Source organism: Pristiophorus japonicus, chromosome 24 (genome assembly GCF_044704955.1).
Source record: "Pristiophorus japonicus isolate sPriJap1 chromosome 24, sPriJap1.hap1, whole genome shotgun sequence".
Lineage (NCBI taxonomy): Eukaryota > Metazoa > Chordata > Chondrichthyes > Pristiophoridae > Pristiophorus > Pristiophorus japonicus.
This window is the reverse complement of record NC_092000.1, coordinates 35,875,425-35,892,539: the sequence shown is the minus strand read 5'-3', so window position 1 is coordinate 35,892,539 and position 17,115 is coordinate 35,875,425. Positions and strand designations below refer to the sequence as shown.

General features: G+C 45.7%; 1 protein-coding gene across 7 annotated transcripts in view; it reads right to left on the bottom strand.

Annotated features, from left to right (window-relative positions):
• LOC139238000 (EVI5-like protein) overlaps nucleotides 1–17,115 on the bottom strand; it is a 425,899-nt gene that overhangs the window by 120,875 nt on the left and 287,909 nt on the right. For all 7 annotated transcript variants that reach the window (XM_070867399.1, XM_070867393.1, XM_070867395.1 and 4 more), the window contains one exon: nucleotides 15,522–15,617. In XM_070867399.1, the coding sequence (XP_070723500.1) occupies nucleotides 15,522–15,617 (96 nt within the window). The remainder of the gene's footprint in view (nucleotides 1–15,521; nucleotides 15,618–17,115) is intronic.

The window sequence follows — 17,115 nt, the reverse complement described above, 5'->3', positions numbered from 1 at the left end:
CGGGCAGAGGAGATAACGCGAAGAATAACATGTCAGAATGATTAACTGTTGCAAGCTGTGTAAGTTGAGGACAATTACAAATAGCCAAACTGTTGAACTACAGGAGGCCCAGAGAGGCAGTTAAACAGAGCAAGGGGTCAGAGGTAACACGTTGGAGAAACTCCATCTGGTATGAGACATAGGCCAATGATTGACTAATTCCCTTTCGCGTCACACAATCAGCAACTACGCATGCGGGCTTTGGGCCAATTAAACAGGATAGGGGGATCGTGCATGAGGTTGACATGCATCATTAAGTGTATAAAAGGTTGTTTGGAACTTTGTATCATCGGAGAAGTCTGGCTACAGACAGAGAGCAGGCGGTCTCCCCACCGGTGCGAATAAAGACTACTTGGATCTTCCAACCCAGACCTGGTGTTGAGTGTTTATTTTGAATACTCCACTCAAAATATATTGATAGGGTTAGATGAATTAGGAGACTTGTGCAGAGCATAAACACCGGCTCAGACCAGTTGGATCAAATGACCTGTTTCTGTGCCATAAATTCTATGCAAAAGGTAGATGTGGTTATGCTAGAGGTCGATGTGTTATCTTGCATTTCTTGGCAGGACTCCAAGTGCAGTGAGATCTTGCAGTACTGGAACTTCTAGGATCACATTCTAGTGTTTCAATTGGCAAGATGGCAACACTGGAGAGGTCACATGGCAAATAGAATGATACAGCACAGAAGGCGGCCATTGGCCCATTATGCCTGTCCTGGCTCTATGGTAGTATTGGAAAGATCAAGTGGCAGCATTGGGAGAGCAGGGAGCTCTCCTGGTGTCCCGGTCAATATTCCTCCCTCGACCAATAACCACTAAACTAGATTGTTCAGGCACTCAGCTCATCATTGTTTGTGGGAACTTGCTGTGTGTAAATTGGCTGCTGCATTTACCTATAAAGTAAGTGACTGACTGCACTCCAAGTAATTTATTGGGCACTAAGTACTTTGGTCGTCCCAAGGATATGAAAGGCGCTTCCTTATTTCTTGTTATGTGTGAGCCAATATCAGCTTTTTTTATTTTGCAAATTTCTCACTTGTGTGATGCTTAAATACCCATAAGTGAGGATGCTTCGAGGATTAGTTCTGGAGTGACCCAGGTCAGCGCCCACAACCGTAACATTGCGTTAAGAGTTGAAGCGCTGATTTTTCAGCCAAGCGGGGCTTCTACATTAGGTGTGATTGCTCCATCTGACATGAATCACTCCAAGTACTCATCGGTGCTCAGCGAGCCAGCCTCACTGAAACTGGGCACCAGCAGCACTCCAAGGGTAAAGAACTTTGTTATCATCGCAAGTTAACAGAGATACAAGGGTGAACGACGTTGTCACTGAAAGACAAACTTTCAGTGATGACTGTGAAAATCCCTGTGTAGGATGGATGTCAAGCTTGTTGAAGTGTAGAAATTGCAGTACAAAAGGAGGCCGGCCATTCGCCTCATCATGCCCGTGCTCGTCACCTCAGAGCTATATACTCGAATCTCATTCCCCTACATCCTTTTATATTCTTCCTTTTCAAACACCTACCCAATTCCCTTTCAAATGATGTTACAGTCCCTGCTTCAGTCGCCCCTTGTAATGCATTCCCTGTTCAAATAACCCTGAGAGAGAGAACATTTTCTCTAACATTCCTCTATGTTGGGTTTTATATTCAAAGTCCAATTGTATCAACGTTGTAACAAATGAGACATTTATTTGGACAGTAATCATGCAAGTATAATGTGGATAAATGTGAGGTTATCCACTTTGGTGGTAAAAACAGAGAGACAGACTATTATCTGAATGGTGACAGATTAGGAAAAGGGGAGGTGCAAAGAGACCTGGGTGTCATGGTACATCAGTCATTGAAGGTTGGCATGCAGGTGCAGCAGGCGGTTAAGAAAGCAAATGGCATGTTGGCCTTCATAGCAAGGGGATTTGAGTACAGGGGCAGGGAGGTGTTGCTACAGTTGTACAGGGCATTGGTGAGGCCACACCTGGAGTATTGTGTACAGTTTTGGTCTCCTAACCTGAGGAAGGACATTCTGGCTATTGAGGGAGTGCAGCGAAGGTTCACCAGACTGATTCCCGGGATGGCGGGACTGACCTATCAAGAAAGACTGGATCAACTGGGCTTGTATTCACTGGAGTTCAGAAGAATGAGAGGGGACCTCATAGAAACATATAAAATTCTGACGGGGTTAGACAGGTTAGATGCAGGAAGAATGTTCCCAATGTTGGGGAAGTCCAGAACCAGGGGTCACAGTCTAAGGATAAGGGGTAAGCCATTTAGGACCGAGATGCGGAGGAACTTCTTCACCCAGAGAGTGGTGAACCTGTGGAATTCTCTACCACAGAAAGTTGTTGAGGCCAATTCACTAAATATATTCAAAAAGGAGTTAGATGAGGTCCTTACTGCTAGGGGGATCAAGGGGTATGGCGAGAAAGCAGGAATGGGGTACTGAAGTTGAATGTTCAGCCATGAACTCATTGAATGGCGGTGCAGGCTAGAAGGGCCGAATGGCCTACTCCTGCACCTATTTTCTATGTTTCTATGTATGTTTCTATGCAAAATGTTTTCCCTTCATAGCAGAAAGGATCGCATATGGTTTTATATCTGATTTTTTTTGTCTGTTTTTAAAACATCTTTTCAGGCAGTTTGTTACACATTACAATTCAGTCATGGTCCAAGATAGATGTAAGTGTGTAAAGGTCATGTCATCAAAACCTACACATGAGATGGCTGAGGCAGTCACGCTAGAAAGCTGGTGACCTATTTTATAGGTAGTTAGCATGAAGGGAAATGTCAAATCTGATTACCGTTACTCGACGTGGTCCTTTGGCAGGAGTAATTTGACGTAGTAATTCCAGCAGAAGACTGTATCAAGTGCTGAGTCTGCATCAGACACCACATCTATTCATATCACAAATGTGTCACCGTCAACAACAGCTCCAAGTCAACATGACGTAGTCTGTGGGCTCTCACTGCAAATCTCTCATAATTCAGTCACTTTATTCTATTTATCTGATCACTGAATTTTTTTTTAAGCACCAAGTTCTCACTTTGCTATGTTATTCCTGCTGCTTAATGCATCAATCATTTCACTGCAAAAAAACAACGTTGAATTATCAGGACAGGACTGTACAAGGAATTTGAAACATTACCATATGACCTATTTTTACCATTACTCTAATTGCAAGGCACCGACATGGAGCAAGCTCGAGGAACAGCACCTCATCTTTAGTTTAGGCATTTTACAGCCTTCTGGACTCAACATCGAGTTCAACAATTTCACACCATAACCTCTGCTCATATTTTTTCCCTTTCCTCCCTTTTTAAAAAAAAATTTACAAACTCTTTTTTTTTAAAAAAAAACAACCCCCACCTCCCACTTTTATTTATTTTTTCTCTTTGGCAGGCCAGCGGGTGTGACTCCGCCATTCACATCCCATCTAGACTCAGCTTTGTTTCCTAACTTCATTCTGCCATTACCATCTCATTTTTGCCCATCATCCCCTTTGTCTCTTAAATCTCTTCAGCCTTTCACCCTATCACAGACCTTTCCTCCCTCCCCATTTCAGCACGCCTGCTCTTTCTTAAGAACCTATTACATCTCAAACTTTTCCAGTTCTGACAAAGGGTCATCGACTCGAAACGTTAACTCGGTTTCACTCCACAGATGCTGCCTGATCCGTTGAGATTTCCAGCATTTTGTGTTTTTATTTCAGATTCCAGTATTTTGCTTTTGTGTGTTCAGCTGTTCCCAAGGAGAGTGGTGTGCTGGATACGGGAGGGAGTGGGTAAAGAGAAAGAGAACAGATCTGGATGGGAGATCAGGAGGAGCTGGGGCTGGAAGAGAAAAATACTTTTTATAAGACCCTAGTTCATCAGTTCAGAGAACTGCCTGCAGCAAGAATGCCTGGAGTGACTGCAGCATAAAGCCATACACTGTGCAGTTTAATCTGGGATTCTCTGCTGGGGGGAGCCTCCATTATGGCAGCTAATAGAAGCTCCACTGTAAGTGATAAAGCAAAAGTTGGGCAGGTTCAATCCTGAAAGGGAGAGATTGATTTTATAGAGTCAGTGCCAAAGTTGATTTGTTCTGGCTCAAGGATATGGGCGTCAGAGAGGAACCACAAACTATGTTATAAATAATGTGGATTTTTATAGGATAATTGATCAGAAACTGGCTTCTTGAGGGCCCTGATATTCTTCCCTATATTACAACATTACAGTCTGACATTTCAAAAGTACTTCATTGGCTATAAAGCACTTTGGGACGTCCTGAGGTTGTGAAAGGAGCTATATAAATGCAAGTCTTTTTCATTTTTGATGGGTACTGTTATATATGTGGACTTGTATTTACTCTGTACAGCCACCAGAGAGAGCTCATTCCCCAGAGTCCCAAGGAACCCATAATCCCTTGGGAGCACAGGTATTTAAGGCGGCTTCACAGGTTAGAGAGGCACTCTGGAGACCTCAATAAAAGACTACGGTCACACTTTACTTTGAGCTCAGTGTTCAGTCTGACTCTTCCTCCATACACAACAACCCAAAGATGCAGAGAACAGTGGGCATCCTGGAAAAATTCTCGGAAGGAGATGATTTTGTGGAGCAACTCGACCAATACTTCGTGGCCAACGAGCTAGATGGGGAAGAGAGCGCTGCCAAATGAAGGGCGATTCTCCTCACCGTCTGTGGGGCACCAACATATGGCCTCATGAAGAATCTGCTCTCTCCAGGGAAACCCATGGAGAAATCGTACGACGATTTGTGCACGCTGGTCGGAGAGCATTTGAACCCGAAGGAAAGCGTTCTGATGGCGAGGTACCGGTTCTACACCTACAAAAGGTCTGAAGGCCAGGAAGTGGCGAATTATGTCGCTGAGCTAAGACGCCTTGCAGGACATTGCGAATTTGAAGGAAATTTGGAGAACATGGTCAGAGACTTTTTCGTACTTGGCATTGGCCACGAAACCATACTTCGCAAACTTTTGACTGTAGAGATCCCAACCTTGAGTAAGGCCATAGCGATAGCCCAGGCGTTCATTGCCACCAGTGACAATACTAAGCAAATCTCTCAGCATACAAGTGCTGCTACAAGTACTGTGAACAAAGTGTTGTTGTTTTCAAATTGTAACGTACAGGACAGGTCACACATACCTGCAGCTACACGTCCGCAGATGTCTCAGAGTCCACCATCAAGGGTGATGCATGCAAGGCCATTAACTCCTTGTTGGCGCTACGGGGGTGATCATCGTTTCCATTCATGCCGATTCAAAGGATACGTTTGCAAGGGCTGTGGAACAATGGGACACCTCAGAGTGTGCAGGCGAGCTGCTAAGCCTGTTAAACCTGAAAACCACTATGTTGCAGAGGAGGATCATGACGAAACAGAGCCTCAGATAGAGGCAGAGGTACATGGGGTACACACATTCACCATGAATTGTCCCCCGATAACGCTGAATGTTGAACTAAATGGACTCCTGGTGTCAATGGAGCTGGTGATGGGCACAAGCCAGTCCATCATGGGCAAAAAGACTTTCGAAAGGTTGTAGTGCAACAAGGCCTCAAGGCCAGTCTGAACTTCAATTCGCACGAAACTAAGAATTTACACAAAAGAACTGATTTCTGTAATCAGCAGTGCTAACGTAAAGGTCGCCTACGATGGAGCGGTGCACAAGCTACCACTCTGGGTGGTACCGGGCGATGGTCCCACGCTGCTCGGCAGGAGCTGGCTGGGAAAGATATGCTGGAACTGGGACAACGTCCGAGCGCTATCGCCCGCTGACAACACTTCGCGTGCACAGGTCTTAAACAAATTTCCTTCGCTGTTCGAACCAGGCATCGGGAAATTCCAAAGAGCAAAAGTGCAGATCCACCTAATTCCGGGGGCGCGACCCATCCATCACAAGGTGAGAGCAGTACCGTACATGATGAGAGAAAGGGTAGAGATCGAGCTAGACCGGCTGCAACGAGAGGGCATCATTTCACCGATCGAGTTCAGCAAGTGGGCCAGTCCTATTGTTCCAGTCCTCAAGGGTAACAGCACAGTCAGAATCAGTGGCGATTACAAAGTAACTATCAATAGTTTCTTCCTGCAGGACCAATACCCACTACCTAAAGCCGACGATCTCTTTGCAATGCTGGCGGGAGGAAAGACGTTTATGATGCTGGATCTGACTTCAGCCTACATGACTCAGGAACTGGAGGAATCATCGAAGGCCCTCACTGCATCAACACGCACAAAGGTCTTTTTGTTTATAACAGGTGTCCGTTTGGAATCTGATCAGCGGCGGCGATATTCCAGAGAAACATGGAAAGTTTATTGAGGTCAGTCCCGCACACCGTGGTCTTCCAGGACGACATCTTGGTCACAGGTCGGAACACAGTCGAGCACCTGCAGAACCTGGAGGTTCTTTGATGACTCAATCGCATGGGGCTCAGGTTAAAACGCTCGAAGTGCGTTTTCCTGGTGCCTGAAGTGGAGTTCCTGGGAAGGAGGATTGCGGCGGACGGCATCAGGTCCACCAACGCAAAGACGGAGGCAATCGAGAACGCACCGAGGCCACAGAACGTGACGGAGCTGCGGTTGTTTCTGGGACTCTTGAACTACTTTGGTAACTTCTTAGCGGGTCTCAGCACCCTGCTAGAATCACTACATGTCTTACTACGAAAAGGGGGCGAATGAGTTTGGGGCAAAAGCCAAGAAAATGCCTTTGTAAAAGCGAGAAAATTGTTATGCTCAAACAAATTGCTTGTGTTGTATGATCCATGTAAGCGTTTGGTAATAGCATGTGATGCGTCGTCATATGGCGTCAGGTGTGTATTGCAAAAAGCTAATGATTTCGGGAAACTGCAACCGGTTGCTTGTGTCGGCGGCAGTCGGGAGCAGCGTCGAGGAGGTGCGTGGAGAGGCCTATAAAAGGCGTACTTGTGCAGCTACAGGGAGAAGGCAAAAAAGAAGTAGAAAGAAATCAAAAGGTGACGTCACAGCCAAGAGGGTAAGTGATTGGCTGGTGATTGGTGAGTAGTTTTTCTTTTTTCTCTTCTATATCAGTGAGTAACTTTTAACATTGTTGTTGCCAATTTAAGTGTATCTAAGGGTTAAGTCATGGCAGGAGAGCTCGGTCGGGTGTTATGCTCCTCCTGTACCATGTGGGAACTCGGGGACGACACCAGTGTCCCTGACGACTACATCTGCGGGAAGTGTATCCACCTCAAGCTCCTGACGGTCCGCGTTGCGGAGTTGGAGCTGAGGGTGGATTCACTCTGGAGCATCCACGATGCTGAGAATTACGTGAGTATCACGTGTAGCGAGTTGGTCGTACCGCAGGGAAAGGGTCCACAGCCAGATAGGGAATGGAAGGCCAACAGGAAGAGCAGTGCAAGGAAGGTAGTGCAGGAGTCCCCTGTGGTCATCCCCCTGCAAAACAGATACACTGCTTTGGGTACTGTTGAGGGGGATGACTCATCAGGGGAGGGCAGCAGCAGCCAAGTTCATGGCACCATGGCTGGCTCTGCTGCACAGAAGGGCAGGAAAAAGAGTGGGAGAGCAATAGTGATTGGGGATTCAATGGTGAGGGGAATAGATAGGCGTTTCTGCGGCCGCAACCGAAACTCCAGGATGGTATGTTGCCTCCCTGGTGCAAGGGTCAAGGATGTCTCGGAGCGGGTGCAGGACATTCTAAAAAGGGAGGGAGAACAGCCAGTTGTCGTGGTGCACATTGGTACCAACGACATAGGTAAAAAAAAAAGGGATGAGGTCCTACGAAACGAATTTAAGGAGCTAGGAGCTAAATTAAAAAGTAGGACCTCAAAAGTAGTAATCTCGGGATTGCTACCAGTGCCACGTGATAGTCAGAGTAGGAATTGCAGGATAGCGCAGATGAATACGTGGCTTGAGCAGTGGTGCAACAGGGAGGGATTCAAATTCCTGGGGCATTGGAACCGGTTCTGGGGGAGGTGGGACCAGTACAAACCGGACGGTCTGCACCTGGGCAGGACCGGAACCAATGTCCTAGGGGGAGTGTTTGCTAGTGCTGTTGGGGAGGATTTAAACTGATATGGCAGGGGGATGGGAACCAATGCAGGGAGACAGAGGGAAACAAAAATGAGGCAAAAGCAAAAGACAGAAAGGAGATGAGGAAAAGTGGAGGGCAGAGAAACCCAAGGCAAAGAACAAAAAGGGCCACTGTACAGCAAAATTCTAAAAGGACAAAGGGTGTTAAAAGAACAAGCCTGAAGGCTTTGTGTCTTAATGCAAGGAGTATCCGCAATAAAGTGGATGAATTAACTGTGCAAATAGATGTTAACAAATATGATGCGATTGGGATTACGGAGACGTGGCTCCAGGATGATCAGGGCTGGGAACTCAACATCCAGGAGTATTCAACATTCAGGAAAGATAGAATAAAAGGAAAAGGAGGTGGGGTAGCATTGCTGGTTAAGGAGCAAATTAAGGCAATAGTTCGGAAGGACATTAGCTTGGATGATGTGGAATCTATATGGGTAGAGCTGCAGAATACTAAAGGACAAAAAACGTTAGTGGGAGTTGTGTACAGACCTCCAAACAGTAGTAGTGATGTTGGGGAGGGCATCAAACATGAAATTAGGGGTGCGTGCAATAAAGGTGCAGCAGTTATAATGGGTGACTTTAATATGCACATAGATTGGGTTAACCAAACTGGAAGCAATACGGTAGAGGAGGATTTCCTGGAGTGCATAAGGGATGTTTTTTTAGACCAATATGTCGAGGAACCAACTAGGGGGGAGGCCATCTTAGACTGGGTGTTGTGTAATGAGAGAGGATTAATTAGCAATCTCGTTGTGCGAGGCCCCTTGGGGAAGAGTGACCATAATATGGTGGAATTCTGCATTAGGATGGAGAATGAAATAGTTAATTCAGAGACCATGGTCCAGAACTTAAAGAAGGGTAACTTTGAAGGTATGAGGCGTGAATTGGCTAGGATAGATTGGCGAATGATACTGAAGGGGTTGACTGTGGATGGGCAATGGCAGACATTTAGAGACCGCATGGATGAACTACAACAATTGTACATTCCTGTCTGTCGTAAAAATAAAAAAGGGAAGGTGGCTCAACCGTGGCTATCAAGGGAAATCAGGGATAGCATTAAAGCCAAGGAAGTGGCATACAAATTGGCCAGAAATAGCAGCGAACCCAGGGACTGGGAGAAATTTAGAACTCAGCAGAGGAGGACAAAGGGTTTGATTAGGGCAGGGAAAATGGAGTACGAGAAGAAACTTGCAGGGAACATTAAGACGGATTGCAAAAGTTTCTATAGATATGTAAAGAGAAAAAGGTTAGTAAAGACATACGTAGGTCCCCTGCAGTCAGAATCAGGGAAAGTCATAACGGGGAACAAAGAAATGGCGGACCAATTGAACAAGTACTTTGGTTCGGTATTCACTGAGGAGGACACAAACAACCTTCCGGATATAAAAGGGGTCGGAGGGTCTAGTAAGGAGGAGGAACTGAGGGAAATCCTTATTAGTCGGGAAATTGTGTTGGGGAAATTGATGGGATTGAAGGCCGATAAATCCTCAGGGCCTGATGGACTGCATCCCAGAGTACTTAAGGAGGTGGCCTTGGATATAGTGGATGCATTGACAGTCATTTTCCAACATTCCATTGACTCTGGATCAGTTCCTATGGCGTGGAGGGTAGCCAATGTAACCCCACTTTTTAAAAAAGGAGGGAGAGAGCAAACAGGGAATTACAGACCGGTCAGCCTGACATCGGTCGTGGGTAAAATGATGGAATCAATTATTAAGGATGTCATAGCAGTGCATTTGGAAAGAGGTAATATGATAGGTCCAAGTCAGCATGGATTTGTGAAAGGGAAATCATACTTGACAAATCTTCTGGAATTTTTTGAGGATGTTTCCAGTAGAGTGGACAAGGAAGAACCAGTTGATGTGGTATATTTGGACTTTCAGAAGGCTTTCGACAAGGTCCCACACAAGAGATTAACGTGCAAAGTTAAAGCACATGGGATTGGGGGTAGTGTGCTGACATGGATTGAGAACTAGTTGTCAGACAGGAAGCAAAGAGTAGGAGTAAATGGGGACTTTTCAGAATGGCAGGCAGTGACTAGTGGGGTACCGCAAGGTTCTGTGCTGGGGCCCCAGCTGTTTACACTGTACATTAATGATTTAGACCAGGGGATTAAATGTAGTATCTCCAAATTTGCGGATGACACTAAGTTGGGTGGCAGTGTGAGCTGCAAGGAGGATTCTATGAGGCTGCAGAGCGACTTGGATAGGTTAGGTGAGTGGGCAAATGCATGGCAGATGAAGTATAATGTGGATAAATGTGAGGTTATCCACTTTGGTGGTAAAAACAGAGAGACAGACTATTATCTGAATGGTGACAGATTAGGAAAAGGGGAGGTGCAACGAGACCTGGGTGTCATGGTACATCAGTCATTGAAGGTTGGCATGCAGGTACAGCAGGCGGTTAAGAAAGCAAATGGCATGTTGGCCTTCATAGCGAGGGGATTTGAGTACAAGGGCAGGGAGGTGTTGCTACAATTCTACAGGGCCTTGGTGAGGCCACACCTGGAGTATTGTGTACAGTTTTGGTCTCCTAACCTGAGGAAGGACATTCTTGCTATTGAGGGAGTGCAGCGAAGGTTCACCAGACTGATTCCCGGGATGGCGGGACTGACCTATCAAGAAAGACTGGATCAACTGGGCTTGTATTCACTGGAGTTCAGAAGAATGAGAGGGGACCTCATAGAAACGTTTAAAATTCTGACGGGGTTAGACAGGTTAGATGCAGGAAGAATGTTCCCAATGTTGGGGAAGTCCAGAACCAGGGGACACAGTCTAAGGATAAGGGGGAAGCCATTTAGGACCGAGATGAGGAGGAATTTCTTCACCCAGAGAGTGGTGAACCTGTGGAATTCTCTACCACAGATAGTTGTTGAGGCCAATTCACTAAATATATTCAAAAAGGAGTTAGATGAAGTCCTTACTACTAGGGGAATCAAGGGGTATGGTGAGAAAGCAGGAATGGGGTACTGAAGTTGCATGTTCAGCCATGAACTCATTGAATGGCGGTGCAGGCTAGAAGGGCCGAATGGCCTACTCCTGCACCTATTTTCTATGTTTCTATGTATCCAGGAGTTTGTCTAAGGGTGAGAGCCTCCAGCATGATTGAAAAAGAAGCGTTAACATGTGTCTATGGGTTAAAGAAAATGCATCAATACCTGTTTTGGCTAAAATTCGAATTGGAAACCGACCATAAGCCACTTATATCCCTGTTTTCCGAGAGTAAAGGGATAAATATCAACGCATCGGCCCGCATCCAGAGATGAGCGCTCATGTTGTCCGCATACAACTATGCCATCCGCCACAGGCCAGGCGCATAAAACTGCGCCGATGCTCTCAGTAGGCTGCCATTGCCCACCACGGGAGTGGAAATGGCACAGCCCGCAGATCTAGCCATGGTTATGGAAGCAATTGAGAGTGAGCAATCACCCGTCACTGCCTGGCAGATCAAAACCTGGACAAGCCAGGACCCTTTATTATCTTTAGTCAAAAGCTGTGTGCTTCATGGGTGCTGGTCCGGTGTCCCAGTGGAAATACAGGAACAGATAAAGCCGTTCCAGCGGCACAAAGATGAAATGCCTATACAGGCAGACTGCCTTCTGTGGGGCAATCGAGTAGTGGTCCCCAAGAAGGGCAGAGACACCTTCATCAATGACCTCCACAGTAGCCACCCAGGCATCGTAATGATGAAAGCGATAGCCAGATCCCACATGTGGTGGCCCGGTTTCGATACGGACTTAGAGTCCTGTGTTCACAGATGTAATACATGCTCGCAGTTAAGCAATGTACTCAGGGAGGCGCCGCTAAGTTTATGGTCTTGGCCCTTCAAACCGTGTTCTAGGGTACATGTCGATTATGTAGGCCCGTTCTTGGGTAAAATGTTCCTTGTGATTGTAGACACGTACTCCAAGAGAATTGAATGTGAGTTAATGACGGCTAGCATGTCCACTGACACTACTGAAAGCCTGCGGGCCATGTTTGCCAGTGCTGAGTTCAAAGAATTCATGACCCGCAACGGAATCAAACATATCACATCTGCCCCGTTTAAACCAGCGTCCAATAGTCAGGCAGAGAGCGCAGTGCAAACCATCACGCAAGGCTTGAAGAGGGTAACTGAAGGCTCACAGCAGACTCGCCTATCCCGAGTCCTGCTTAGCTACCACACGAGACCACACTCGACCACACTCGCTCACTGGGATCCCACCTGCTGAACTGCTCATGAAAATAGCACTCAAGTCAAAGCTCTCGTTAGTTCACACTGATCTACATGAACAGGTAGAGAGCAGGTGGCTTCAACAAAGTGCATACCATGATAGCACAAATGTGTCACACGAGATTGAAATCAATGATCCTGTATTTGTTTTAAATTATGGACAAGTCCCAAGTGGCTTCCCGGCACTGTCATGGCCAAAGAGGGGAGCAGGGTGTTTCGGGTCAAACTTTCAAATGGACTCATTCATCGGAAACACTTGGACCAAATCAAACTCAGATTCAGGGACTACCCTGAGCAATCCACCTTGGACCCTACCTTTTTTGATCCCCCAACATACACACCAGTGGCAACCGATATCACGGTTGACCTGCAGGGCCCAACACACCAGGCAGCCCAGCAAGGCCAGCTGCACAGCAGCCCAGCGAGGGCCCAACAAATGATTCAACAATACCAGCTTTCACACCGAGATGATCAACTAGGGCAAGAAGGGCCCCAGATCGACTCACATTGTAAATAGTTACACTATTGGGGGGGGTTAATATTGTTATATATGTGGACTTATATTTACTCTGTACAGCCACCAGAAGGCTCGTCCCCCGGAGTCCCAAGGGATCCCATAATCCCTTGGGAGCACAGGTATTTAAGGTGGCTTCACAGGTTGGAGGCGCACTCTGGAGAACTGCAATAAAAGACTATGGTCACACGTTACAATGATCTCACAGTATTCAGTCTGACTCTTTCTCCATGCACAACATGCACAAATTGATGTGGCACAATTATCCTTCCAAACACATCACATGGGAGGGATATGAGAAATTCAGCTCGAGAGTTGTGTTTGGGATGGAAGCAAGTCCCATGGGTTTAGCTGATATTACACGGCTGATGCCGGTGTGTGAAATTGTTTCTTTTGTTAAAATCTGCTTTTAAAAGTTGGTGACCTGGCTTAAAACCAAGAGGAAAGAATCTCATGAAAATTCAGAGCAGGCCAGGCCCTCTAATCAGCTCACGCCTTGCAATGTGCACCAGTTTGTTCTGGCCGAACCCACTCGGCACAGCACAGCACAGCACAGACTAAATAAAGTCCCCATCAAACACTCCCAGGGCAGGTACAGCATGGGGTTAGATACAGAGTAAAGCTCCCTCTATACTGTCCCATCAAACACTCCCAGGGCAGGTACAGCACAGGGTTAGATACAGAGTAAAGCTCCCTCTACACTGTCCCATCAAACACTCCCAGGGCAGGTACAGCACAGGGTTAGATACAGAGTAAAGCTCCCTCTACACTGTCCCATCAAACACTCCCAGGGCAGGTACAGCACAGGGTTAGATACAGAGTAAAGCTCCCTCTATACTGTCCCATCAAACACTCCCAGGGCAGGTACAGCACAGGGTTAGATACAGAGTAAAGCTCCCTCTACACTGTCCCATCAAACACTCCCAGGGCAGGTACAGCACAGGGTTAGATACAGAGTAAAGCTCCCTCTACACTGTCCCATCAAACACTCCCAGGGCAGTAATGTCAGTACAATTCGACAGAACTGTCTGAAACCACCTATGTTCGTGTTTTCTGCGATTAAGTTTCAATTCGCCAGAATCTGGCCCCACCCACAAACTGGCAGTGCCTCCAGGTCGAAATTCCACCATTTGTGCCGATTCAGAGAGGTTCTTCAAATTGTGCTGATTTTCTTAGGCGCATCGGCACATTTCAAAGTTTTTTTCATATCAAAAAATAATTTACTAAGAAACTGACTAGTGTACACCAATGAAACGAGTAAATGGTTCAGTATAGTTTTTTTTAAAAGTCATTTTCACAGGTTACTCACAGGTGGAAGACTGCACACCATGTTAAAAATGCTTATTTTTGGTGATAATACCTGTACTATGGGTTTACTAAAACGGCAACTGGTTACCACACTTAAATACATCAAGGTATAAGAACATAAGAAATAGGAACAAGAGTAGGCCATACGGCCCCTCGAGCCTGCTCCTTCATTCAATAAGATCATGGCTGATCTGATCATGGACTCAGCTCCTCTTCCCTGCCCACTCCCCATAAGTCCTTATCCCCTTATCGTTTAAGAAACTGTCTATTTCTGTCTTAAATTTACTCAATGCTCCAGCTTCCACAGCTCTCTGAGGCAGCGAATTCCACAGATTTACAACCCTCAGAAGAAATTTCTCCTCATCTCTGTTTTAAATGGGCGGCCCCTTATTCTAAGATCATGCCCTCTAGTTCTAGTCTCCCCCATTAGTGGAAACATCCTCTCTGCATCCACCTTGTCAAGCCCCCTCATAATCTTAAAAGTTTCGATAAGATCGCCTCTCATTCTTCTGAATTCCAATGAGTAGAGGCCCAACCTACTTAACCTTTCCTCATAAGTCAACTCCCTCATCCCTGGAATCAACCTCGTGAACCTTCTCTGAACTGCCTCCAAAGCAAGTATACCCTTTCGTAAATATGGAAACCAAAAACTGCACGCAGTATTCCAGGTGTGGCCTCACCAATACCCTTTATAACTGTAGCAAGACTTTCCTGCTTTTATACTCCATCCCCTTTGCAATAAAGGCCAAGATACCATTGGCCTTCCTGATCACTTGCTGTACCTGCATACTATCCTTTTGTGTTTCATGCACAAGTACCCCCAGGTCCCGCTGTACTGCAGCACTTTGCAATCTTTCTCCATTTAAATGATAACTTGCTCTTTCATTTTTTTTCTGCCAAAGTGCATGACCTCACACTTTCCAGCATTGTACTCAATCTGCCAAATATTTTCCCACTCACTTAGTCTGTCTGTGTCCTTTTGCAGGTTTTTTGTGTCCTCCTCACACATTGCTTTTCCTCCCATCTTTATATAGTCAGCAAACTTAGCTACATTACACTCAATCCCTTCTTCCAACTCGTTAATATAGATTGTAAATAGTTGGGGTCCAAGCACTGATCCCTGCTGCCCGCATTAGTTACTGGTTGCCATTACTTTTTAATGGAAAAAAAGAAATGATTGCATTGTATTACGCTGCCTGATTGTGCTGGTTGATGGAAGATCATGCAACTCAATTTTAGCAGAAACTTGAACTGGAACCTAACCAGCCCAATTTCAAGTGCATTTTGGGCACAATTTCTTGATTGCACCCAAAGCAGAAACTCTATTCCTTTGTGTTGAACTTGTCACAGTACCGATTGACTGCAACAGCCAGTGCAAATTATTTTCTTTACCTCGGTTTTTAGCTCTGTGATCTGGTCCTTCAACTCACGAATGATCTGATTGGAGTCGGAGTTGTTCAGCTGGCCTTGGATCCTCCCCTCTTCTCTCTTTGAAGTGCAAAGCAAACAAAACATCAAAAGTGAAAAAGATTAAAGGATTTTTCTGGCATAAATATTTTATTACTGAGAGTTTAGAAATCGGGTCACTCAGACTGCTGTAGGTGCACCAGCCTGTCCACCTGAACACCCTCCCCGATCTTACTGAATACAACTGCCTTTCTTAGACCTCGGAGCATAACACCTTTATGGTTATATAATACAATTAATAGTACTTTAATTAAAGTCTGAATTAAACTGGGAATTGGTAGTAGCAACAAAAGCTGTGCAATCTAGTGGCTCATGTACCAGACAGGAGCCATGACCTCAACAAAACCAACTGTTCCACCAACATGCAGCTGAAATGAGGTTACAATCTCTGCCTCAGTCGCCCCTTGGGGCAAAGCATTCCGTGTTTTAATAACTGCGTGTGGAAGCAGTTCTTCTAACTTCCCCCTTTACTCTCCCAGCGCTGATACTCAGTCCATGTCTCCTCGTTCCTGATTCACCAACCAGTGGCAACACTTTCTCACATTACTTTCTCAAATTTGAAAACCATCACCGTTTAACCTTCTCCAGTCTGGTAAAAAAGACCACCTTTATGAACCTTTTTATGTAATGTATGTAACTATGTAATACTTGGTCACCTGCACACACATGCAGGGCCAGTATAAAAGGTTGGCTGCCATGTTGTTTAGGCATTTTGGAGTTGTAATAAAGACGACTAAGGTCACACTAAGTTTAGCTCACAGTACTCAGCCTCGTGGAGTTCTTCTATACACTACACTTTTTGCCTCATTTTGGTATACTTCTGGTGAATCTTCTCTGCAGAACTGTATGCAATACTCCAACTATGGCCTAACCCAGGATTTCCACTAAATGGAACATTGCAATAGAAGAGAACGTTCCCTCTGGTGTCTGTGCTTTAACCAATACCAGAGTCTCTTATTCCAGCACAACTGCAGCTGGAACAGTGATCTCCCACAAAGAGCTGCAGCTTCACTCAAAGCCTCGCCAGCTATGCTGTGGATTTATCTTTTATAAAATCATTATACGTCAAACAAATGCTAAAATCAAAACCTATCCTCAAAACTTAGTCACATTCTGCAATTACTGGTAAGCTCAGATAAATAATTGGGTTGGGTTTACTTCCATTGGATGAATGGCCACTTTCTCTGCCGTACAAAGCAATTGATCAGTCATCCACTTCTCACCGGTGATCGGTTGTCCAAAGTCATTCCAACAATGACCACACAAAACTGGTTTGTACTTATTGACTGATCAGCAATGAGTTCCAAAGACACCTAACAAGGGCTGTTCATGCATCAGTCAGCAAATGAGGTAACCAGGGCTTTGGTTGCCAGCTGCTGGAAGGTGTTAGCTGGATGCCAGACACAAGAACACTTGCTCAGCATCCAGGGCTTGCTACCTGCCACGATTGGTTTGCAGCTGGACCTGTAGCTGCGGGTGCTATCATGGGCTATGTGTATTCTAAAGCTGTGCTCAGGAG